The sequence below is a fragment of the Monodon monoceros genome, unplaced genomic scaffold (genome assembly GCF_005190385.1).
Source record: "Monodon monoceros isolate NGI ecotype Baffin Bay Population unplaced genomic scaffold, NGI_Narwhal_1 Super_Scaffold_16, whole genome shotgun sequence".
In the NCBI taxonomy this organism is placed as follows: Eukaryota; Metazoa; Chordata; class Mammalia; order Artiodactyla; family Monodontidae; genus Monodon; species Monodon monoceros.
Genome location: NW_021703772.1, coordinates 107,692,790 through 107,720,029, shown reverse-complemented (window position 1 = coordinate 107,720,029; position 27,240 = coordinate 107,692,790). Strand labels below are relative to the sequence as shown.

Sequence of the window (27,240 nt, the reverse complement as noted above, 5' to 3'; positions counted from 1 at the left end):
ATGCATGACACTACAGCAGTGTCTTTTCCTCTTTATTGGTCCACGGGCTTTTTGAGTGGCGTGCAAAACTGTCTTACTAATGTCTTGCTCATTTTCTTATAGTGTGAGTATTTGTGTAGACCTTTTTTCCCCTGTTCTTTTATTATTTTTTTTCCCTGTTCTTTTAGATTTAGTTTTTTATCTTTGCAAGCTAACTTCTCTCTTCTCTTATCCCCCACCTCCCACTTTTTTGCTTTCTGTCTTTCATTCGAAAATGCTCAGCGCCTTCTATGAGCCAGGCACTGTCCTGTGCATAGGAGAATCAGTAATCAACCATATCAATAAAGTCTCTGTTCTTAAGGCTCTTGTGTGCCATTGGGGGTGGAGATACAATAAATAAGTAAATTAACTAAATTAAAAGTATTTTTGTATCATGATAAGTTCTATAAAGAAGCAAAAATAGGATGATGTAAAAAAAATAATTGAGTGAGTGGGAGAAATGTCTTATATTGGATGGTCAGTAGACATGAGCAGCCATTTAAGGACTTGGGGAAAGACTCTTAGATGTAGAAAAAGCAAGTGCAGAGGCCCTAAGTTGGGTGTTGTGAATTGAACAAAGTCAAATTGGTTATGCACAATTATTGTGTTCTTTTAGGTAAATAAAAGTAGCTACCAATCAATGAAGTTAAGTGAAGATCAGCTGCTTCCTTGTAATCTATTGGCTTATAATGAAAGTAAACCTTAAAGTAAATTCTGCCAAATATAATAGACTTTTATTTCGCCAACATTTATTAGCAAGCAACTTCAAAAATAGTAAGTGCCATTTGCTTTGTAAACATGTTAACTTCCCAACTTTCTATCCTTAAGGTACTTCAGCCATACCTTGCATGAAAGATTCACTTGATATATAGATGCAACAAAATTGTAGAGGCAGCAGTTGGTTAATCTTATTGGTGGCATCAAATAATCAGAATCCTCAAAATGAATGACTGACCTTGGCACTATCTTTAAGAATATAGGCTTTTACAGAAATAAACCAACACACCTACGGTCAGTTAATCTTCGACAAAGGAGGCAAGAATATACAGTGGGAAAAAGACAGTCTGTTCAGCAAGTGGTGTTGGGAAAACTGGACAGCCATATGTAAATCAGTGAAGTTAGAACACACCCTCACACCACACACAAAAATAAACTCAAGATGGCTTAAAGACTTAAGTATAAGACATAACACAATGAAACTCCTATAAGAGAACACAGGCAAAACATTGTCTGACATAAATCATACCAATGTTTAGGTCAGTCTCCCAAGGCAATAGAAATAAAAGCAAAAATAAACAAATGTGACCTAATCAAACTTATAAGCTTTTGCACAGCAAAGGAAACCATAAACAGAATGAAAAGACAACCTATGGACTGGGAGAAAATATTTGCAAATGATGTGACCTACCAGTGCTTAATTTCCAAACTATACAAACAGCTCATACAGCTCAATAACAAAAAAAGAAACAGCCCAATCAGAAAGTGGGCAGAAGACCTAAATAGACATTTCTCCAAAGAAGATGTACAGATGGCCAACAGGCACATAAAAAGATGCTCAGATTGCTAATTATTAGAGAAATGCAAATCAAAACTACAATGAGGTACCACCTCACACCGGTCAGAATGGCCATCGTTAAAAAGTCTACAAATAACAAATGCTAGAGAGGGTGTGGAGAAAAGGGAACCCTCCTACACTGTTGGTGGGAATGTAAATTGGTGCAGCCACTATGGAAAACAGTATGGAGTTCCTTAAAAAACTAAAAATAGAATTGCCATATGATCCAGCAATCCCATTCCTGGACATATATTGGGACAAAAAGATGCATGCACCCTAGTGTTCATAGCAGCACTACTTACAATAGCCAAGACATGGAAACAACCTAAATGTCCATTGACAGATGAATGGATAAAGAAGATGTGGTATATATACGCACTGGACTACTACTCAGCCATAAAAAGAATGAAATAATGCCATTTGCAGCAACATGGATGGACCTAGAGATTATCATATTAAGTGAAGTAAGTTAGGCAGAGAAAGACAGATATCATGTGATATTACTTATATGTGGAATCTAAAATATGACACAAACGAATGTACTTACGAAACAGAAACAGGCTCACAGTCATAGAAAACAAACTTGTGGTTACTAAAGGGGAAAGGGGGTGGGGAGGGATAAATTAGGAGTTTGGGATTAGCAGATTCAAGCTAATCTATATAAAATAGATTTTAAGAAAGGTTCTGTATAGCACAGGGAACCGTAATAAACTATATTCAGTATCCTGTAATAAACCAAAAGAATATGAAAAAGAATATGTGTATATATATATATATATGTGTGTAACTGAATCCCTTTGCTGTACATCAGAAACTAGCGTTGTAAATCAACTATCATTCAATAAAAACATTCTAAAAATTTTAGAGAGTAAAGAATATGGGCTCTTATACGTTGTTCATGCAAGAGTAGAGGAGTGTTTCTTTGGTATTTTAGCCGGCCTACTTATTTGAACCCCACCAGTTTCATGAATGAAAACTCATTTCTAATATCTTTCATGCCAGTTAATAACCACCAAAACACACATGAGCATTTTTATCATTTACTATGCAAATAATAAAGGCTCTGATGTTGGGAATAAAAGGAAAAAGGATAGCAGAGACAGTAGTAACTGGAATGTAGCCTTTCTGAATAAATAGTAACTGTGTATTCCAATTTTGTCAGTTGACCTAATAATGGTCTTTATAGCACTGTTTCTCTCTAGTACAGGATCCAGTCTAGGGTCAGGATGGATGAAGTTGCCATGTCTCTTTACTCTCCTTGAATCTGCAACATTTCCATAGCCGTTCTTTGACTTCTATCTCACTGGCATTTCTGAGGAATGCAATCTCCCTTTTTGTTTAAATACAGCGTTTCTTATTTTTTATTTGTCTAAAGTTTCTTTATGAATTGTATTTAGGTTATACATTCTCAGAAAACTGCTTAGTTTACGTTGTGTCCTTCTCAGAGTATCACATCTAGAGACACAGGATGTTCATCCATCCTTTATATGTGATGTTAATTTTGATCACCTCATCAGGGACTTGCCCAAATTCTCCACTGTATACTTACTGACTCCATTAAATTTGTTAGAGTGAAGATATCATAAACAGAGTGTAAGGAGAAGACACCATAATGAACATATCCAACAAAATTCCTGTATCTAAAGTTTTAAAAGGTGCAAAATACGTAAGCAGTCATTTTACAAAAGAGGATATCAAAGTGGCCAGTAAACCAATGAAAATGGTACTCAACATCATTAATCATCAGATAAATGTAAATTAAAACTATAGTGAGATATTACATAACCACCAGAATGACTAATAGTGTTGCTGAGGATGTGGAAGAACTGGAACTCTCTTACATTGCTGGTGAGAGTATATATATTTAACACAATCACTTTGAAGAAATGTTCGGCCATAACTGCTAAAGCTAACTATATGCGTGTCTTAGAGATCTAGCAGTTCCCTCCTTGGGTATATATCCAACAGAAATATGTGTTTATGTTTACCAAAAAGCATGTTCAAAGAGGTTCATAGAAGTTTTATTTGTAATAGCCAGTAACTGGAAACAACCTTCATGTCCATCAGTAGTAGAATGGGTAAATTAGTTGAGGTATAGGCTTATAATGGAATATTACACAGCAATGAAAGTGAACAAAATACTCATACAGATAATGTGGAAGAATTTCAGAGACATAAGATATTAAGTGAAAATAAATACAGGGAATTCCCTGGTGGCCCATTGGTTAGGACTCCATGCTTTCACTGCCAGGGTCATGGGTTCAGTCGCTGGTCGGGGAACTAAGATCCTGCAAGCTGCACAGTCTGGCCAAAAAAAAAAAAAAAAAAAAAAAAATACAAAGTTTGTCTTGTATGATTCAACTAACATGAAATTTTAAAAGGCAAAACTAATCTATGGCAATAAATGTCAAGATGATGGTTACCCTTGTGGGGAAAGGGTGACTGGGAATGGGTACAAAGGAGCCTTTATGGGTCCCGGAAATGTCTATATTTTTATCTGTTTGGTGGTTATATGCATATGTAAAATGTATATTTAAAATTTGTTCACTTTAGGTAAGTTCTGCATTCAAAAACTAAGGGTGGTAGGTAGAAAATGATGTTTATACCTCTGTTCCCTTCTAAGAATTTTATAGATTTAGCTTTTCCATTTAGTCTTTGATCCATTTTGAATTAATTTTTACATATCATTTGAGGTAGGGGTCCAACTTCATGCTTTGGCATGTGGATATCCAGTTGTCCAGCACCTGTTATTGAAGACTGTTTTTTCCCCCATTGTCTTGGCACCCTTGTCAAAAATCATTTGACTGTAGATGTTTGGGTTTATTTCTGGACTCTCAATTCTATTCCACCAGTTTCTCTCGTTATGTCAGTACCCCCACTGTTTTGATTGCTATAATTTTGTAGTAATTTTTAAAATCAGGAAGTGTGAGTCCTCCAACTTTATTTTTCTTTTTCAATATTGTTTTGGCTCTTCAGGGTCTCTTGTAGCTCCATATGAATTTAAAGATCAGCTTTTCCATTTCTGCAAAGAAAGGCCATTGGAATTTTGATAGAGGATTTTGATAGAGATTGCATTGAATCTGTAGATCACTTTTTTTTTAGAGTGTAATTGCTTTACAGTGGTGTGTTAGTTTCAGTTTTATAATGAGTCTGTAGATCACTTTGAGAGTTTTGTCACCTTAAAAATATTTTGTTCCAATCCATGAACATGGGATGTCTTTCCGTATATTTAGATCTGTTTCAGTTTCTTTCAATAATGTTTTATAGTTTCCAGTGTACAAGACTTTGTTATTCTTTTGATGCTGTTATAAATGGAATTTATTTCTAAATTTTATTTCTGTATTGTTCAGTGCTAGTGTATAGAAATACAACTGATTTTTCAGTGTTGATCTTGTATCCTGCAACTGTGCTGAACTCATTCATTAGCTCTAATATTGTTTTTGTGAACTTCTTAGATTTTCTGTATACAAGATTGTCAACTGCAAATAGGGATAGTTTTGCTTCTTATCCAGTCTGGATTCCTTTGATTTCATTTTCTTGCCTCATATTCTGACTAGGACCTCCAGTACAATATTAAATATGAGTGGCAAGACTGGACATCCTTGCTTGTCCCTGATCTTAGGGGGCACATGTGCAGTTTTTCATCATTAAGTATGATGTTAGCTGTGGGTTTTTCATGGATCCCCTTTATCAGCTGGAGGAAATTTCCTTTTCTTCCTAGTCTTTTGAGTAGGCAGTTGGATTTTGGCATTTGCGTTTTCTTTGTCTGTTGAGATGATCATGTATCTTTCTTTTATTCTGTCAGTGTGGTTTATTACATTGATTTTTGTATGCTGAACCTACCTTGCTTTTGTGGGTTATATCCTACATGTTCATGGTGTAAAGTCTTCTTTTTTTTTTTTTTGCGGTACGCGGGCCTCTCACTGTTGTGGCCTCTCCCGTTGTGGAGCATAGGCTCCAGACGCGCAGGCTTAGCAGCCATGGCTCACGGGCCTAGCCGTTACGCGGCATGTGGGATCTTCCCGGACCGGGGCACGAACCCATGTCCCCTGCATCGGCAGGCGGACTCTCAACCACTGCACCTCCAGGGAAGCCCTAGAGTCCCCTTTTTTAACGTTCTGGATTAGGTTTGCTAGTATTTTGTTGAGGATTTATCTATATTCACAAAGTTATCAATCTGTAGTTTTCTCTTGTAACGTGTTTGTCTGGTTTGGTTATCAGAGTAATACTAGGTTCAGTATTTTTTTTTTTTAATAATTGGTGGTAATTCTTTCTTAAATGTTTGAAGCCATCTATCTGGCTTAGGACTTCTTATTTGTGAAAAGTTTTTAAATTTCTAATTCAATCTCTTTATTTCATCCAGGTGATCTAATCCATTGATATACAGTTCTTCATAGTATTCCCTTATCCTTTTTATTTCTGTAAGGTTGGTAGTAATTCTCCTTTAACTCCTGAGTTTAGATATTTGTATCTTCCCTCTTTTTTTCCTTGGTTAATCTAGCTAAAATTTTGTCAATTTTATTGATCTTTTCAAAGAACCATTGTTTCATTGATTCAAAAAATTTCTATTGTGTTTTAATTTTTTTGGTTTGTTTCCACTTCTAATCCTTATTGTTTCTTTCCTTCTACTTGCTTTGGGTTTAACATGCTCGTCCTTTTTTGGTGTTTTAAGGTAGAAGTTTAGTTTATTGATTTGAGATCTTTTTTTTTTTAATATAAACACTAACTGTTACAAATTTCTCTCTCTCTGTCTCTCTCTCTCTCTCTCTCTCTCTCTCCTTTTTTTGGAGGGGGCCATGCTGCATGGCTTGCAAGATCTTAGTTCCCCCACCAGGGATTGAACCCAGTCTACGGCAGTGAAAGTGCTGAGTCCTAACCACTGGACTGCCAGGGAGTTCCCAACAGTTATAAATTTATCTTTAAGTTGTACTTTAGGTGTATCCAATAATTTTCAGTATGTTTTGTTTTTATCTTCATTCTTCTCAAAGCATTTTCTAATTTTCCATGTGACTTCTTTTTTGTTCCATTGGTTCTTTAGGAATGTGTTATGTAATTTTCACATATTTGTAAATTCCCCAAATTTCTTTCTATTATCAGTTTCTCATTTCATTGCATCGTTGTCAGGGAACATACATCATATTTCTTAAATCTATTTATACTTGCTGAGATAAGTTTTATTGCCTAACAGGTGGTCTGTCCTGGAAAATGTTGCACATGTATTTGAGAAAAATGTGTATTTTTCTGTTTTGGGGTTCAGTGTTCTATAGATATAGTGCTCTATATCTATATAGCATTATTTTATCTGTATAGCATATTATAGCATTATTTAAGTCTTCACTTTTTCATTGATTTTCTGTTTACTTGTTTTATCCAGTATTGAAAATGAGGCATTGAAATCTCTGTTATATTTGAATTGTTTATTTCAAGTCTATCTTTTTTTTTCCCATGCATTTTGAGAGTCTGTTGTTAGGTGCATACATGTTCATAATTACTATATCTCGTTGATAAGTTGGCAATTTTTTCACTATAAATGTCCTACTTTGCCACTAATAATGATTTTGTAATATATTCTTTTTTATATTTAATAATTATTTACGGTTATAGGAAACAAATTTTAAACAAATTTGCATACATGTTTTGTTGCTGTGATATATGAGACTGATCAATAAAAGACTGTCGAGCATAAAAATATCAATGTATAACATCAGGATAAAATTCTGTGGGGGAAGTGAAATGGAAATATAATTTCAAGGAGTAAAAGGAATGATGTAAAATGTCTGATTGTTAAAGAGCTTGTCTTGTACTTTTAAAATGGATGATGGTGGCTCTCACATCATAATGATGCTTTCTTTTTTTTCCCAACATCTTTATTGGAATATAATTGCTCTACAATGGTGCATTAGCTTCTGCTGTATAACAAAGTGAATCAGCCATACGTATACACATACCGCATATCCCCTTCCTCTTGTGTCTCCCTCCCACCGTCCCTATCCCACCCCTCTAGGTGGTCACAAAGCACCAAGCTGATCTCACCGTTCTATGCAGCTGCTTCCCACCAGCCATCCATTCTACATTTGGTAGTGTATGTATGTCCATGCCACTCTCTCACCTTGTCCCAGCTCACCCCTCCCCATCCCTGTGTCCTCAAGTCTACCCTCCACATCTGTGTCTTTATTCCTGTTCTGCCTGTACGTTCTTCAGAACCATTTTTTTTTTTTTAAGATTCCATATATATGTGTTAGCATACAGTATTTGTTTTTCCCTTTCTGACTTACTCGGTATGACAGACTCTAGGTCCATTCACCTCACTACAAATAACTCAATTTCATTTCTTTTTATGGCTGAGTAATATTCCATTGTATATATGTGCCATATCTTCTTTATCCATTCATCTGTCGATGGACACTTAGGTTGCTTCCATGTCCTGGCTATTGTAAATAGTGCTGCAGTGAATACTGTGGTACATGACTCTTCTTGAACTATGGTTTTCTCAGGGTATATGCCCAGTAGTGGGATTACTGGGTCGTATGGTAGTTCTGTTTTCAGTTTTTTAAGGAACCTCCGTACTGTTCTCTGTAGTGGCTGTATCAATTTACATTCCCACCAACAGTGCAAGAGGGTTCCCTTTTCTCCACACCCTCTCCAGTATTTATTGTTTGTAGACTTTTTTTTTTAAATTTATTTTTGGCTGTGTTGGGTCTTCGTTTCTGTGCGAGGGCTTTCTGTAGTTGCGGCAAGCGAGGGCCACTCTTCATCACGATCTGTGGGCCTCTCACTATCGCGGCCTCTCGTTGCGGAGCACAGGCTCCAGACGCGCAGGCTCAGTAGTTGTGGCTCATGGGCCCAGTTGCTCCGTGGCATGTGGGATCTTCCCAGACCAGGGCTCTACCCCATGTCCCCTGCATTGGCAGGCAGATTCTCAACCACTGCGCCACCAGGGAAGCCCCGTTTGTAGACTTTTTGATGATGGCCATTCTGACTGGTGTGAGATGAAACCTCATTGTAGTTCTGATTTGCATTTCTCTAATGATTAGTGATGTTGAGCATCCTTTCATGTATTTGTTGGCAATCTGTATATCTTCTTTGGAGAAATGTCTGTTTAGATCTTCTGGACATTTTTGGATTGTTGTTCTTTTTTTTGATATTGAGCTGCATGAGCTGCTTGTATATTTTGGAGATTGATCCTTTGTCAGTTGCTTTATTTGCACATATTTTCTCCCATTCTGAGGGTTGTCTTTTCATCTTGTTTATGGTTTCCTTTGCTGTGCAAAAGCTTTCAAGTTTCATTAGGTCCCATTTGTTTATTTTTGTTTTTATTTCCCTTTCTCTAGGAGGTGGGTCAAAAAGAATCTCGCTGTGATTTATGTCATAGAGTCTTCTTCCTATGTTTTCCTCTAAGAGTTTTATAGTGTCTGGCCTTACATTTAGGTCTTTAATCCATTTTGAGTTTATTTTTGTGTATGGTGTTAGGGAGTGTTCTAATTTCATTCTTTTACATGTAGCTGTCCAGTTTTCCCAGCACCACTTATTGAAGAGGCTGTCTTTTCTCCATTGTATATTCTTGCCTCCTTTATCAAAGATAAGGTGACCATATGTGTGTGAGTTTATCTCTGGGCTTTCTATCCTGTTCCATTGATCTATATTTCTGTCTTTGTGCCAGTACCATACTGTCTTGATTACTGTAGCTTTGTAGTATAGTCTGAAGTCAGGGAGTCTGATTCCTCCAGCTCCGTTTTTCTTTCTCAGGATTGCTTTTGCTATTCAGGGTCTTTTGTGTTTCCATACAAATTGTGCAATTTTTTGTTCTAGTTCTGTGAAAAATGCCATTGGTAGTTTGATAGGGATTGCACTGAATGTGTAGATTGTTTTGAGAGGTATAGTCATCTTCACAATGTTGATTCTTCCAATCCAAGAACATGGTATATCTCTCCACCTGTTTGTATCATCTTTAGTTTCTTTTATCATTGTCTTATAGTTTTCTGCATACAGGTCTTTTGTCTCCTTAGGTAGGTTTATTCCTAGGTATTTTATTCTTTTTGTTGCCATGGTAAGTGGGAGTGTTTCCTTAATTTCTCTTTCAGATTTTTCGTCATTAGTGTATAGGAATGCCAGAGATTTCTGTGCATTAATTTTGTATCCTGCTACTTTACCAAATTCATTGATTAGCTCTAGTAGTTTTCTGGTAGCATCTTTAGGATTCTCTATGTATAGTATCATGTCATCTGCAAACAGTGACAGTTTTACTTCTTTTCCGATTTGGATTCCTTTTATTTCTTTTTCTCTCTGATTGCTGTGGCTAAAATTTCCAAGACTATGTTGAATAATAGTGGTGAGAGTGGGCAACCTTGTCTTGTTCCTGATCTTAGAGGAAACGGTTTCAGATTTTCACCCTTGAGAACAATATCGGCTGTGGGTTTGTCATATATGGCCTTTTTTATGTTGAGGTAAGTTTTCTCTATGCCTACTTTCTGGAGGGTTTTTATCATAAATGGGTGTTGAATTTTGTCAAAAGCTTTTTCTGTATCTATTTTGATGATCATATGGTTTTTCTCCTTCAGTTTGCTAATATTGTGTATCACATTGATTGATTTGCATATATTGAAGAATCCTTGCCTTCCTGGGATAAACCCTACTTAATCAGGGTGTGTGATCCTTTTAATGTGCTGTTGGATTGTGTTTGCTAGTATTCTGTTGAGGATTTTTGCATCTATATTTATCAGTCATATTGGCCTGTAGTTTCCTTTCTTTGTGACATCTCTGTCTGGTTTTGGTATCAGGGTGATGGTGGCCCTGTAGAATGAGGTTGGGAGTGTTCCTCCCTCTGCCAAATTTTCGAAGAGTTTGAGAAAGACAGCTGTTAGCTCTTCTCTAAATGTTTGATAGAATTTGCCTGTGAAGCCATTTGGTCCTGGGCTTTTGTTTGTTGGAAGATTTTTAGTCACAGTTTCATATTCAGTGCTTGTGTATAATGTATTCTGTTTTGTCTGCTATTAGTATAGCTAGGTCTCCTTTGGCTACTGTTTGCATGGTATATCTTTTTACAGTCTTTAACTTTCAACCTGTTTTGTGCCTGAATCTATAATGTGTCTGATGTAGACAGCATATAGTTAGATCTTGTTTTTTAACCTAGTCTGCTAATCTCTGCCTTTTAACTGGTTTGTTCATTCCTCTTATATTTAATATAATTACACATAAGGTAAGATTACATCTGCCATTTTATTTTTGTGTTCTATGTGTTTTGTATCTTTTTTGTTGTTGATGTTCCTCATTCCTCCATTACTGCCTTCTTTGTGTTAAATAGATATTTTATTGTGTGCTATTTTAATTCTCTCATTTCTTTTGCCATTTAAAAAAATGTATTCTTCAGTCATTGACCTGGGGATTAAAATTAACATCTCAACTTAAAACAATGTAGTTTGAGTTAATGCCACTTAATTTGAGTGGCATACAAAACTTTCCTTTTAACTCCATCCCTCCTCTTTCCTTTGTACTATACAAAGGGAAATTTGTGTATATTGTTGTACAAATTATATCTATATATTGTACACCCAACAACACGCTTATAATTATTGCATTATGCAGTTTCTTTAAACTTGTCTATTAATTTCCTTCTGCTGTTTGTATAGAAAAGAGTTCACATAGCCTCACTGCTTATCTTTGGAATGAATTGCTTATCATTGGCTGGCATCTGAGAACTTGGATTTCAGGAGAGTTCCCAGCTGCCTAACTGATAAGAATGGCTTATTGTGCCTAAGCTGCTTATACAAACAATATAGTTTATGCTGAACTCTGGCTTTTCATCTAGGAATCTGGAATTTTTGTATGTGTTTAGTTAGTCTGACATTTAGGCTTTCTCAGGGTCAGTTTCTGTTGATTGCTTTTTCTCTGTGTATGGACTAATATCTTTGTATGTCTCATTTTTTTCTTGAAAACTGGACATTTAAAATATTATAATGGGCCACCTCTGGAAATCAGATTTTTCTCCCTCCCCAGTGGTTTTTTGTTTGTTTGTTTGTTTGTTTTTTGGCTGTGCCACACAGCATGCCAGATCTTAGTTCCCTGACCAGGGATTAAACCTATGTCCCCTGCATTGGGAACATGGAGTCTTAACCACTGGACCACCAGGGAAGTCCCCTCCCCAGTGTTTTTTGTTTATTCTTCTTATTTGTTTGTTTAGTGACATTTCAGAACTCACTTTTTAAAGTCTGTATTCTTTGTCATATATGGTCACTGAAGACTGCTCTTAGTTTAGCTGTCATCTAATGATTAGACAGAGATTTCCTTAGATACTTCGAACAGATAAGTCTCGAAGTCTTTTTTGAGTGGTTTTCTGTGTGTGTTGGGGCTGGCCTTTAACCTTCTCCCAGGCATTTACAACTCCACCTTATCCTTTACTTACTGCTCCACAGAGCCTCAGAGTTAGCCAGAGGTAAAAGCCGAGGGCCTTCTTAGGCCTTTCTTGAGTAAAACAACAGCCTTGGGCATTTGTGTACCTTCTAGAGTCCCAGGAGTCTGTTGGAGCTTTTCAGAGTTCCCTGTTGACATCTCATTTCTCAGCTTTTCTAAAAAATTTTTTTCTTAACCTATTGTTTGCCCAACTATTTTCCCCTTCCTCAGACAGTTGACATATGTTGTCCCTGATTGATTTCAGCAAACACTCCAAGTTCTTTGCAATGGAAAAGCTTTGAGTCAGGTTAAATAAAGGCAGCCTTTCAAATGGGGTCTATCAGCCAACCATTAGGTAGGTCAAATAATGACGGTTTTTTTGGAATCAGACTTTGAAGGCATTCCAGTTCCATTCTGCCCTTTCCAGTTGCTGCCAGGCTGCTCATTTTCATGGTGACTGTGGGCTGTTGGTTTAGATTGCTACTTTGGAGCTGGGAATAAGGGGCAGGAAGATAGGAATAGGGAAGGTCAGAATGCCACAAGATTCTCTCTTTTTACTCTGACTCCTAAATGCTGTCCAGATTGCTGCAAACTTTTGGTTAATTCCTTTTTGTTGATTGTGATAATATTTTCTTTTATGGAGATTTGTAGGCCTTTACTATTTTGTTGATGGCTCTAAATATGACATTTGCCACTCAATCTTTATATCTGCCATTGCCCTGTGGGAACTTCAGTTTTGTTTTTGTTTTTGTTTTTTTGATACTTATTTATTTAGTTTTGGCTGCATCGGGTCTTAGTTGCGGTGCGCGAGCTTCTCTGTAGTTGTGATGCGTGGGCTCCAGAGCACGTGGGCTCAGTAGTTGTGGCATGCCAGCTTAGTGGCCCCGCTGCATGTGGCATCCTAGTTCCCCTACCAGGGATCAAAGCCGCGTCCCTGGTATTGGAAGGTGGATTCTTATCCACTGGATCAACAGGGAAGTCCCGGAACTTGAGTTTATTAGATTATCTCTTAAGTTTTTTGACTCTCAAAAATCGTTTTGTTTTGTTTTGCTTTAGCTTAGATAGATAGGAACCTGAAAAGTACTTAGGTAAATTTAATTTAAAATAATAATAATTTTCATTTCCTTCTCAATAATTGAATATCTGGAAAAAAGAAGGCACTTCTCCCCAGCAAAATGTGTAAAGTATTAATATTGTACATTCACATCAGTGTTGTTTGTACTGACTTTTTTCTTTTTGTGGCTACCTCTTCTCTTTCTTCGTCTTATTAACGTGTTCATCTTTTTATGTTCTTAGGCAATAGAGAATGCTGATGAGAGAACCATTTCCCTAATTTTCAAATAGTCAAGCTGGTTGCCATGATGGGTGAGTTCCAACTAAAAGCATTTCTCATCTATAATTAAAGGATAAAATGGGAGGGACAACTTTTTCTCTGTGTGTATGATAAGCTTTTTATGAAGAAATTTTATGATTAAGTAGATTTATGTAATATTTTACATTTATTTACTTAATAGATTTTCAATTAAAGTACTTCTTGTGTTGACTTCTACAGTTTTGGGATAACCAGTGTATGCAGGACATAGTATGGACATTCAAAATAGACTGTTAAGATGGATTGTGATTTTCTTAGAACCTGATGGCCAGAGAGAATACTTGGTAAAGAAACCTGACTTTTAAAGATTGAATAAATGCTGAAGAATGAATTGTTATAATTACTCAACAGTGTAATAATATAGATAGGCTAAAGAAAATAGCTGCATAAAAATAATAAATCATGAAACTTTATAAAAGAATAGAGCAGTAAATCATTGGTGCTTGAAGAGGATATGTTTTACAACTCTTGTGAATTTCCTATGGTGTCATAATGTTAATGGAAAGAGAGGCTAAAGTATGGGAATGGATTGTGGGTGTTCAGTTTCTATATCATTTTGTTTTCTTCTTTACTCTCTTTTCTTTCTTTCCTTCTCTTTTCTCCTTGGGGTTGAGCATTCCAATGTGAGGCAGGGATTGGACAGTGAAACACTAGAAAGAAATGGAGCAACTGGTCTGTCCTATCTTAAATGGGGAAAAATGGACTGGGTAGTTGGAAGCTAAGGTTTTAAACTTAGACCAGTATCTTATAACGGTATCTTAATGCTGACATGTATTTGCCAATGTTTGTCTTTGTCACACTTTTCCTACCACTTGCTTAACAAATGTATCAATATTGGTCACTCAGATTTCCCTGGTTGGTGCAGTGGTTAAGAATCTGTCTGCTGGGGCTTCCCTGGTGGCGCAGTGGTTAAGAATCCACCTGCCAATGCAGGGGACATGGGTTCAAGCCCTGGGTCGGGAAGATCCCACATGCTGCAGAGCAGCTAAGCCGGTGCGCCACAACTACTGAGCCTGTGAGCCACAACTCCTGAAGACCATGTGTTCTAGGCCCAGTGCTCTGCAACAAGAGAAGCCACTGCAATGAGAAGTCTGTGCACCACAACGAAGAGTAGCCCCCGCTCGCTGCAACTAGAGAAAGCCTGTGTGCAGCAACGAAGACGCAACGCAGCCAAAAATAAATAAATTAATTAAAAAAAATATATTAGTCACTTGTATATGTATATACATGGCATTTAGGCCAAGGAACTTTAATTTGTCTGTGTTCTTTAGTGGGAGGGCTAGCACACTTTCAGTGTGTCTACTCGTGGTAAGTGTGTAAAATAAACCTCCACCTTCCTACTTTCTAAATTTCTCTTCTACAGTCTCTTTTATTTATTTATTTATTTATTTTTATTTTTGGCTGCATTGGGTCTTCATTGCTGCACGGAGGCTTTCTCTAATTGCGGCAAGTGGGGGCTACTCTTCGTTGTGGTGCACAGGCTTCTCATTGTGGTGGCTTCTCTTGTGGAGCATGGGCTCTAGGCACGTGGGCTCAGTAGTTGTGACTCGCTGGCTCTAGAGCGCAGGCTCAGTAGTTGTGGCACGTGGGCTTAGTTGCTCCACAGCATGTGGGATCTTCCCAGACCAGGGCTCGAACCCGTGTCCCCTGCATTGGCAGGCAGATTCTTAACCACTGTGCCACCAGGGAAGCCCTACTTTCTCCTTTTTTAACCATGAGTGCAGTGCCATCATGTAGTCCAAATTCTCCACTTTTGTCACCTTCGCCTCCAATTCCAAATTGGATATCCTTTTACTGAATTCATACCAACTTTTCATTTTTGTTGCTCTCACTTGCAGTCTGAACTTTATATTAAATTTGAATTACACCATACTTCTCAAATGATACTTATAGTATGCAAAGAACAGTCATTGCTTAAAAACATGTACAAAGCTAGTCACAAGAAACTGTGAATATTTAAAAGTGTGTCACAGATATTTGAATTTTTGATTGAAGATTTTCTCCTGTAGTTTTAAAGTAAAATAAGAATATAAGATATCAAATTAAACATTGCTGATAAATTTTTTATTTGAAATTATTTCCCAAGTATTTTCCGGTTTTCTGCTCAACTCACTGTCCTTTTAACGTTTGTCAGAAATACACTGCTTCTCCTGTGTGACTGTTGGTCAGGCTCTGGGATCCTTCAAGCATCCTCTCTGCCATTTGGATCAACTCATGATCCTATGACGTTTATAACCTGTCTAATTTTCCTAGTACCTGTAACCACCATAGAGATTCTTAATAGAGTAAAACAGTCTAGGAATAGTTAGAACAGTGCTTGTAGTGTATGTTCACCACTTTGCTCGATCCTTTGGGGATTTGTTAGCTTACATCTTATCAAAAGTAAGTTACCTACTGGGTACTAATTTACCATCTGATTCTCCTTCATTCCAGAAAAAGAAGGAATTCAATTAAGTAACCCTTCAGTTGTATGTTATCTCCCTGAGAAGTTACTTTTATTCAAATGGCTCTCTTTACTTTTTTACATGTACTGTAGAAAACGGTATTCATTTTTTTAAACAAGGAAGTTAGTATATGTAAATGTGATAAGAGATTTAAGCCAAAGCCTTCCCAGGCATTTATTTATTTTGGTGTTATAATATTAAACATGTAATGTTAAACATCAAATATTGTGAAAATGCCTAAATTCAAGTGTTTAATGAAGAAAATAAAACATAGATATGTTTAAGAGTTTTCCTTTCCCCAGTATAGAATTAAGGGTCTTACTTTTCTTAAGAAGGTTACATCAGATAATTTTATTCCAGTTCAGATCATTTTCAACTTATTCTTTTTCTAAGGGAGGATTTATTTTTATCAATAACTGACATAATCTGGCTTGGACCCATATACAATACACCTGTTGTTATTACATTATACCCATCTGGCTCAGTTACTGTTTGGCTAAGCTAATATTATGTAGAAATTTTATTTTACAAAGAATACTTTGTGAAGGATTAAAATTTTCTCCAGACCTGGAATTTATTAACAAAACCTTTGGAGCCATTATTTTAATTTTAATATGCAAGTTTTTTTTACTGTAGAACAGAATATATTAAGTGTTATAAAAAATTAACATGTTAGAGAAGTCAGCTATTTGTGTGTTTGAAAGACTGATGAAGCCACTGACTTGCCACATTCTTTTTAATGATCTCCCTTTACAGGATAAAGCATGTTTTAACTACTGCTCTGGAACATAAATTATTCTTCACCAAAATGGTTACATTTTAAAATGTAAGCTGTAAAGTCCCTCAGTTCCTTTATTTACCAATTGGTGATTATCATTAGTGGAGTTGATTTACTAGTGAAAATCAATTAAATTGTCTCTGAAGTTTTCCAGAGATCATATAGTTGACATTACTAGGAGGCTCATGCTTATAGTCTTAGAAATCTCTGATGTGTTTGATAAAAGTTCATGGTTCATGGTTCATGATCCTTTCATTCAGTTTTATGGATTCATTACTTTTTTCTTGCATTGATACCTTTTAAGTTGTTAGTGGCTGAGACCATTAAATAGTTTGTCTGTTAAATGTAGTCTTGTTGAACCTTATGGTGAAGAAGTTAAAAAAAAAACTCTTCCCCAAGTATCAGTATAGGTCTTCATCCACTGATAAAGCGTTTCTTTGTTTCTGACATGAAGTATTGATGAAAGAGAAAAACTCTAAAAGGCATTCCATACTTTGAACATAAATGTTAAATAATGATGGTATTTATAGAAAGTTGTTTATTTTTTCCCCACTTGTTTTAATTAGGATTTTAGATGTCTTGTTGATGTTTTGTTTAGGTGTCGTAGAAAAGAATTTGTCATAACAGGGCTGTTTTGACTCATATGCTAGGATGTTACATCATTAGAAGCATCAGAGTGACTTTACTTGCCTTATAAATGTCTCGTGTGAACACCTATGCGAGTAAGATGCAAGTGCTTGAGTCTAGTGCAGTTTTAATGTTACTTGTCTTCAGTTTTTAAATAACTAAATTTTTATTTCACCAAAATAGCAGGAATGTAGGCATTGAAAATGTTCTAGATGCATTTTTTGCATTAAATTAATGTATTTTTGCATTAAATTTTACTATAAATTTTTGTATTGGTGTCTATGATAAATACATATTGAAATTACAATTCTGTGTATATGTTATTTTAAAAATACCAGATGATCAGCAAGCTTTGAACTCAATCATGCAAGATTTGGCTGTTCTTCATAAGGCCAGTCGACCAGCATTATCCTTACAGGAAACCAGAAAAGCAAAATCCTTATCACCAAAAAAGCAGGTATTTGTCTCAATAATATTTTAATAAATATATATTGTTATTCTATGAATTACTTTCTTTGACTCTCCTAATTGTATAGAGGGTTTGTTTAAAGTGATTAGCTTTCACACTTTCGAATCAAGTATTTTGTTATTTGCATACATTTTTCCGTAGGGTGTCTGTTTTGTTTTGTTTTTTTAAATGGTAGTTTCATTTAATGTGGTAACTTCTCTCTAGAGTTGATATTTCATCCAATTCTTAAGGCATGTAACACGAGCAATGGTTTTTATTTAAAATAGTCTATTATTCTGTATATTTACAGATGAAGATCATTTTGATTTTTTTTTAATTAATTTTTACTGGAGTATCATATTAAATTTGTTTGGGATGTCTAACATAAAAAAGTGGAAATATAGTATTCTATATTGCCCTCTAACAGAATTAACAAATGTCGCAGACCCATGATGCCATCACTAATAGATCTTGGTGCTCTTTCCCTTTGAGCCCAGATTAAGCAACCTAATTCTCAGCTCAGCTCTTTGGTAGACACTATCAATTGATTGGAGTTGACACTGAAAATGAAACCTCCTTCCCCCTCTGCTCTATTTTAAATGAGTGGCTAAGAAAAAAAAAGTGATTTAGAAATTCTGGAAATTTTATCTGATCTCTGAAATGATTTATTATTTCGTTACAGAATGATGTCCGAGTCAAATTTGAACACAGAGGAGAAAAAAGGTAAGGAAGGAAACATTATATGTCGGTTTATTGATATAATCAAATGCATGTCCTAGTTAAGACCATTAGAGGTTGTTTTTAGATTTTAATGAAGGTTCATGGCTAACAAATTGAGAATGGAATAGTCCTTGGTAACTGTAATGTGTACTTGGACTTAAGATAGAACCTGTCAAAATTCAGGCTAAACATCAGAAATGATTAATGTTTTTACTTTGCAGTACTAGGAAATAAATAAGGTCACTGCATTTTAAAATTTTTACTCAGTGGAAATTAAATGTATTTCTCCTTATTATAATTGTATCGTCCCTTCAGATACTATATAGAATTTAGGTGCGTGGTCTTAAATTCACAATTTTGATTATTCTCAAGAGACTTTAATCATATGACCTGTATTTAATTAATAACATTGAGGAAAGTGAGTTGGAATGGTGACTCCAAATTACTTAGCGGAGGTGGAAGCCTAGCCTTCAACTGGGTATCTGTATCTCAGTGGAATGGTGGAAGTCATAGTAGTGGTGGCTGACAACAGAATTGCTAAACAAGACCTAATAGGAGTTAGAGAAGATGGGATTTTATTTCTATTATTAGTGTCTCATTAAATTAATTTAATGAAAGATCTATCCATTTTAAGAAATTTTAAAAGGCTCATAAATCATACAACCTGAAGATGTAAAAATGATTTACACGGAGATGTTTAAAAAAAAGGGGGGGGGACATACCAGATATACCATACATGTATTCTCCAATCTACTTTTTTCCTATTTACAATTCTTTATGGATATTTTCTCAGTTTTTTTAATTCATTGAGCACTATTTATTGAGTACTTACTATATGCTAGGCTATGAAGTGAAATAGACATGATCCCTCCTGTTACAAAACCTACGGTCTAGTAGAGTAGTCTCCAAGCTTAGGTTCATGGTCCCCAGGGGCAACACAAGTCAATCCTTTGTGAAATACGAAGAAAATTCTAAAATTAAAAAAATTTAACTCTTTAAAGATATTTATCTGGGGGAGATGTGCTTACACGATATATATATGTGCTCAGAAATGTTGAGTTGATAAGGGTATAGGAATCAAAATTGGGATCCCTGGAGAACAGCTTTATTCTTTTTAACAGTTTTGATGCATTTCATCATATGGATGTCGCATAATTAAGTTTAATCACTTTCCTCAATGAACATTTTACATTGCTCTTTTATGTTCATATAACACTTGCAGCACAAATTATAAAGTGCAGAACATTTAGAGAATTTCCTTTTTATAATTTTTATTAAGATAGAACAAACTTCAGAGTTCTTGAACTTTGTGTTGAAATATTGGTGCACTTGATCAAAAATGCGCCATTGTAGTGTTTAAGTGAATGTTTACATTTTAACTTAATTTTATATTTCTCTATCCAAGCGATAACTGTTGCAAGTAAGTTATTTAACTATGCCTAAGAAAATAAAATATATAAAAATTCTGTCTATATAGAATCCTTCAGTTTCCCAGACCAGTTAAACTGGAAGATCTGAGGTCTAAAGCTAAAATTGCCTTTGGACAGTCTATGGACCTACATTATACCAATAATGAGGTAAACATGTACAGTTTAACTTTCAATAGTTCTTATTTTGGAAAACAGTGTGTTTATTTAAGAGATTGTTTTAGGATGGTTGTGCTTTTATTTGGGGCTTGATTAAGGATATGGTATTTTAGAGAGGAATAAGATAACAGAAGTAAATTTTAACTTATTAAAATGAGTTTTTTCATTGTGGAGGATATTGAAAGGTGTTACTGTGCAAATAATTGAGATCTATTAAAGGAGGAAATATATGTATTACTTAGAGGTTTGCTGCTTATTTGTGTTTTATTTTTACTCTTTGTTCTTTATTGATGAACTCTTTTCTTTTCATACTGTATACTTGTCTACAGAGTCAACAGAGCTTTGGTAGTTGGACAGTTTAGTTAAAGCTTAAAGGATTACTTTCATGTTTGTAAGGACGTGATTAGATCATCATGTTTATGTTGGGGGTCAGTACGTGTAATCTTAAGGGCTCACTGTGGCATTCAGGAGCTCTGTGTTCTGGGGAATCCCTTTTGAACCTTCTGTAAAATGTGGATTGCAAATCTCTGAGATTTCTTTCGAGTCCTGTGATCTCAGATCAAGATCTTGAGATTTAAAAAATTTTAGGGACAGTAGTTAATTGGTTAATTTGTTATTGTTCCCTGTCGAAAAATACTGTTGAATTTGCCAGGCATGATGGCTATGATTTATGAATTACAGCCCCTCATGGAGTTTATAGACTTGTGGTAGAAGCAGACAGTTAATAATTGATTTGTTTAAATATGTGAAGTTCTTCGAAGGAAATGCATAAAGTGTTACGATAAAGGATAAAGGCAAGGGCAGTATTTGTCCTATTTAGGTAGTACTAAGGAAGAGCTGAATGAGGTCGTAATATTTAATTGTTGAGATTTGAAGTATGAAAAGCCAACCCTGCAAAGAGTTTGAGGGGAACAACATTCCTGACAGAGAGAGCAGCTTGAGAGCAGAGCACACAGAGATCCTAAGATGGAAAAGACTTGTGTGTCAGGAGTAGAAAAAGTGTCAGTGGGAATGGAGTGACAGTGGAAAGTTCAGTAAAAATTAATTTGAGAAAATGTGAAAGTACTTTGCAAATGTTAAAGCATTGTGCTAATAAAAATATTTGAAATATTAGATTTTCAAATGAATTATTGTTATTTTAAAGCAAAAGAACATGCTAATGTAGCTTGTCTAAAGAAACCACTTATAGCTGAAAGTGGAAAATATTTTGATAAAGTAGAAATCCATATCCAAATAATATTTCTGAACAAAGTGATGAGTATTATACTGTGGTAATACCTTAAAATGTTATTTTTCAAATACTTTTTTGGGTTTTCAGTTAGCCATGAACACCTCTTGTTGCCTGGCCCTATCATGATACTTATTTCTGTTTGTGTTGGCCTGATTTCCATCTGCCAGCCCCTGAGACTCTGAGGGCTTTTCAGAGGTATGGCTGTAGGGTGTAAGCTGAAGTACATATGGCGGTGGGGAATTGGGATTGGCGATATGAGGCTCAAGGATGTGGTGGGAGGTGGGGATGGATGGGCCCCACTTACCCACGGTGGTAACTAGCTGGATAGGATACCCTTTATGAGGCTCCTTCTCTTCCCTGTCTTCCCCATTCCCCGATCAGTGTTTCCTAGTATCTTTTACAAACATACTTGAATCTTTATCACATGTTATGATTCTAAGGAACCCAGTTATATCTTTGTTTTGGTTTTGTTTGGTCTAAAATTGTATCATGGAAAACTTTCAAATGCCAAGATACATTGACTACAATATTGTCTTGATCTGTGAGCTTAGTAGTTCTGTCAAAAAAAATGAAGTTAGTTTGACATGATTTGTTCATATTGTACCTGTCTGAGCTCCTAAAATTGCTGTTTCCTTTCTGAGTTCTCCCAATTTGTTTATAGGCGTACCTTGGAGATACTGCAGGTTCAGTTCCAGACCACTACAATAAAGTGACTATTGCAATACAACTAGTCACATGAATTGTTTGGTTTCCCAGTGCATATAAAAGTTATGCTTACGTTATAATATAGTCTCTTAAATGTGCAATAGCATTATGTCTAAAAAAAAATCTTACCTAAGGATACTTTTATTGCTAAAAAGTTCTAACCATCATCTTAGCCTTCAGCAAACTGTAATCTTTTCGTAATAGTAACATCAAAGATCACTGATCATAGATCACCATAACAAGTATAATAATAATGAAAAAGTTTGAAATATTTGGAAGAATTACCAAAATGTGACACAGAGACATAAGGGGAGTAAATGCTGTTGGAGAAATGGTGCCAGTAGACTTGCGGCAGGGGTGCCACAGACCTTCAATTTGTAAAAAACATGGTATCTGAAGTGCAGTAAAGTGAAGCACACTAAAACAAGGGGTGCCTGCATATAATTTTTTCTAGGGTTTTCTTGAGGATTGACATCAAGCTAATTGATCTGTAGTTTTAGGAACCCTCTCCCATTGTCTAAAAATTGGAAAATGTGTCCATTTCAGTTTCTTTTTCTCATGCTTTCTAAAGGATTTCTGAGAGTGGTTTTGCCATTATGCTGGGTGGTCTCTTGGCAGAAATGTGGTGGAGGAGGCATTGGGGTAACATTACATTGTTTAAAATTGTCTTGCAACTCTGAGTTTCTGTGAGAATCTGTGATTCTGTAAGTTAACCATGTCCTGATTCACATCATGACAAGCCCAGGGCATGTCCTTGGACATTGGGGGCACTAGGGAAAGACTTAACAAGGTGTATTAGTTTCGTGGACTTGTAGACAAAGCTAAAAGCTCATTTAGACTTCTTGTTTTTCCAGTTCCATAAATATTTTTTTCTCGTGTGATATAAAATCCTCTGTTCTAAAAGGCTGTAAACTTCTGGTTTGCCAGAATTGAAACAAGCAAATTTAAGCTGGGATTGGTTAGATCTGTGAGTTAGGCTACTCTTTATCTAATAAAGTGTCAGGTTTGTGTGTACTGTCACAGGAGATAAATGCAGGCAAAAGTAAGTGGGTTTTCTAAGACCTTTTCCATTTTAGATAGGTAGAGGAGGACAAGCCTTTTTATGGGCAGTTTTCATGTTTCACTATGTAAAGTTAGGAAGATAATTAACTTATTTCAAACTTAGGTTCTATTTAATGGGGTTTTGGACTTAATTTTTAGTTTCCTTTCCAGAAATGATTTTTATTAACATACAACTGGATTTATCAGTAATGAGCCAGAGGCAAATAGATTTCATGAATGAGGCCAAAATGAATTCACCAAGCAGGGAAATATTGGGTGACTTATTTAGTATAATTTAGGTAGGGTGGGACTTGTTCGTGACTTTTAGTCCTTGTTTTAAAATTTGTAATAAGTGATCTCAGCACATATGAGGGATTACATCAGCGATATAGACAGTAGTCCAGGCTGCCACTCCAGGTACTCCAGAATGTCCAGATTTCACTTTCGTAAGCTAAAGAAGAGCGGAATCATTTATGTTCATACTTTGTTACTGTGATTTAAATTAGTGTCTTTTCCTTCCAAAGCAGCAGTATCTTGGAGAAGTAAACAATCCAATTATAAATAATGTGTAGTTAAAGTAAACATTCAGGTTTCCCCCTAAATGAAAGGTTGGCAGAACAATCCTCTTCATTGCTTTAAAATGTTTTCTAGTGCTTAAAATATAATTTACAAACTATTAAAGATGGGAACAAGGTGTACCAATATGGTTCATGATTGATAGGAAAACGAAAGGAATTTAATTAAGTAGATCAGACTTGTTCTATGATACCAAACAGTTAATATTCTTTTTTTTATTAGAAAAAAATTCTCACAGAGAAAAAAAGGCCTGATAGTAGCTAAATTGTGACAGTATAAAACTAGCTATATGAACAGAAATTGGGAATATAATTTCAAGTACAGAGTAAGTAAATGTAAGCAGATTGTATGATGTAATTCACATTAGTTCTGCTTTGTATTTGTGTCTGGCAGCCTTTCTTAAAACAAGGAATAGTTTTCATAAAGAAATCTATAGAGAATGAATGCACACCATGTCAGCTAGTGGGTTTGGGTGCAGATGAAGCTTTTACCCTATCGTATTTATTAAACAATATTTACCAAGTATTTGGTTTTTGATGTGCTCTCTGTTCATTGCTGGCTTAGTGGGGGGAGTCCTTACCCGCAAGGTATTTGTACTGTAGAGGACCCTTAACTAACTAGGCCTTTACGTTTGATTGGCTTATATACTGTGTTAGTTAGTGCTGGCTCACAAGTATGGAATATGTTCACTTGTTTTTATTCTGTCCTTTCAATGAAACGGAATGTACTTTGAAGATTATTGACAAAGTCATCTTAAGCTACTAAGTTTACTTTTTTTTTTTTTTTTTTTTTTTGTGGTACGTGGGCCTCTCACCGCTGCGGCCTCTCCCGTTGCGGGGCACAGGCTCCGGACGCGCAGGCCCAGCGGCCATGGCTCACGGGCCCAGCCGCTCCGCGGCACGTGGGATCCTCCCGGACCGGGGCACGAACCTGCGTCCCCTGCATCGGCAGGCGGACGCTCAACCACTACGCCACCAGGGAAGCCCCTAAGTTTACATTTTTAAAAAAAGAAGTATTTTGTTTAGTAGTATGAATCATGCTTTTTCCTCACAGGCTGTTCAGGTGCTTTTGTCCCTTATAACATCTGATCCATGAGAGGACTAATGAAAGCAAATTTCAACATTCAGGGGTTACTGTAGGATGGCTCACCCATTTAGCTTACTTGTTTTAGACTGTAGTGGTCAAGTCAGAGATAAGAGTGTCAGGTAGGCTGTAGATTGCAGGTACATTACTGGTGGCACCCCTCCACGGCATCCGTCACTGATGCTCATTGTATTTTGTATGTTGGTAAGCATACCGGGTGAGGACGAGAATCTGTGGTTGCTATAAAAAAAGTAAAACTTTCATCAATGCAGATAAAAGAGAGTAATTTTATTTTACATGGTTTTTGTGTATGTTCCTTAATGCTGTTTTGAGGTGAAGATATTATAACTTAAGTTTAATAATAGTATGGAAATATCCTAGAAAACTGATCTTTAATCTTTAAATGTGTTTTCTAGAAGAATTTAATGTTCAGTAAAGAAAAAAAATTTATTAATCCATATTCATTTTATGATTTTAGTGATGGTAGGATGGGAAGAGCAAAACAATCTAAATAACATGTATTCATTCAGAATTTCATTATACTGACAAATCAAAGAGCAAGGTATTTTGAGATTTATAATTCCATAGTAATGGAGATGCTCCTGGGAGGACTTGACCTGGTGAGATGGCTACACAATTCCTATGTTCCCTTTTGTTTAGTTGGTGATTCCATTAACCACCCAAGATGACTTGGACAAAGCTGTGGAACTGCTGGATCGTAGTATTCATATGAAGAGCCTCAAAATATTACTTGTAATAAATGGAAGTACACAGGTATGAATTGGGATTTTGTTTTTTCAGTGAGGATTATAGGATTTATGCTTGTAAAAGTCAATATATGAAACGTAGTTACCTAGAATGCCTGGGTTATATTTGGTAGGGGAAAGGATTCTGATTAAAGCCCTAAAGGGGAAGAATAGCATGAATCTTCTTTTTTTCTTCGTAGGCTACTAATTTAGAGCCATTGCCATCACTAGAAGATTTGGATAACACAGTATTTGGAGCAGAGAGGAAAAAAAGACTTTCTATAGTAGGTAAGAAAGCTAGCGTCGAAATCATGAAATGGGTGATTTCTTGGTTTCATTTCCATCCTTTAAGGTAGGGCAACACCTAAATATAATCCTGATAAATAGCAGCCTATCTCTGTACTCTTTGTAATTTAGTTCAGTTAACTATGTTCTGGTATCTGATGTCCCTTGAAAAGTTAATGTCAAGTATTACACGATTAGCAGTCTCCAGTTTAAATATTTCCTTTCTTAAGATACCCAGGGTATTTTGATGTTTAACAAGTTAAAAGGAAACCTCAAGAGCGTTTTAATTGTACAAATAAGCTGAAGGGAAAAAAATTAAAAGAAGTAATTCTAACATATTAAAATTAATGGATGGACTAAGTTCATACACCTTTCTCTAAGTTTTAGTTATTGCCAAGAATGCTACCAAAATAAAGATTGCTAAGAATTTCCAGATTATGTTTTATAATTACTTTATTAGTCATTAAAAATACACTTATATTTACGTTTATGGTAAAAAGAAAAATGGATCCTGTGTGCTTTTTTTTTTTTTTTTTTTTTAAGGAGGCCTATTAGAGAGGCATAGGCTGGGCAGAGGTGCTCTGAACTCCCCAGTTCTGTGCATCTTCTTCAATTTGTATAAAACATTGATAATCTACGTTTTTATATGATAAAAACAAAAACATTTCATTGCTCGAAAATGGGTATTAAAGATAGCATGAAAACATATGTGAGGGATGAATTTAAAGGGGGAAGTAGGAGACATAAAACAGATGAATAGGGAGGAAGCAGGAAGGGAATCTAAGACTGGTGATAGAAGAGGATTGTTAGTAATGAAAGAAAAGATTAAATTAGCATGTGAACCAACCAGAAAATCTGTTATTCATCTTCTGTTTTGGTACCCAAAAGCTTTTTTATGACTACTTCCTTCTAAGTGTCTGTCTTTTGTCTTACTTTGGGTTTCAGAAGTGTTGGAAGTATGAACAGCAGAGATAATATACAAGTAAAATAAAAATTGCTTGTCTTCATTTGGATGTATTTTGATATAATTTAAATTTTTGATGAAAGAACATTAGGGGTACCTGAATTCAAATTCCAGCTCTATAATTAACCTGAGACCAATAACATTGTCCTCATCTTTAAATCATGGGATTGTTGTAGCAGTCAATTGAGAGAACACTTTTTTTTCTTTTTAATAAATTTATTTATTTTTGGCTGCATTGGGTCTTCATTGCTGCGCATGGGCTTTCTCTAGGTGTGGTGAGCGGGGGCTACTCTTCCTGGTGGTGCCTGGGCTTCTCATTGTGGTGGCTTCTCTTGTTGCAGAGCACGGGGCTCTAGGTGCACGGGCTTCAGTAGTTGTGGCGCAAGGGCTCAGTAGTTGTGGCGCACGGGCTCTAGAGCACAGGCCCAGTAGTTGTGGTGCATGGGCTTAGTTGCTCCACGGCATGTGGGATCTTCCCAGACCCAGGCTCAAACCTGTGTCCCCTGCATTGGCAAGCGGATTCTTAACCACTGCACCACCAGGGAAGTCCCTGAGAGAACACTTTTAAACTACATTTTGCTTTTCAAACTAGAAAGCATGACTATTATTAATCATACATGTCTTTATCCTTTTTCTTATCATGATAGTACCTATCATTTTAAAGTAAAAAATTGC

General features: G+C 35.9%; 1 protein-coding gene across 1 annotated transcript in view; it reads left to right on the top strand.

Annotated features, from left to right (window-relative positions):
* The window catches only part of MAP3K2 (mitogen-activated protein kinase kinase kinase 2), an 88,506-nt gene that overhangs the window by 39,944 nt on the left and 21,322 nt on the right, over positions 1-27,240 (top strand). The window contains exons 2-7 of the mRNA XM_029225267.1: positions 13,256-13,324; positions 17,519-17,637; positions 18,311-18,351; positions 19,826-19,925; positions 25,231-25,344; positions 25,517-25,604. Of these exons, the coding sequence (XP_029081100.1) occupies positions 13,318-13,324; positions 17,519-17,637; positions 18,311-18,351; positions 19,826-19,925; positions 25,231-25,344; positions 25,517-25,604 (469 nt within the window). The 5' untranslated portion in view covers positions 13,256-13,317. The remainder of the gene's footprint in view (positions 1-13,255; positions 13,325-17,518; positions 17,638-18,310; positions 18,352-19,825; positions 19,926-25,230; positions 25,345-25,516; positions 25,605-27,240) is intronic.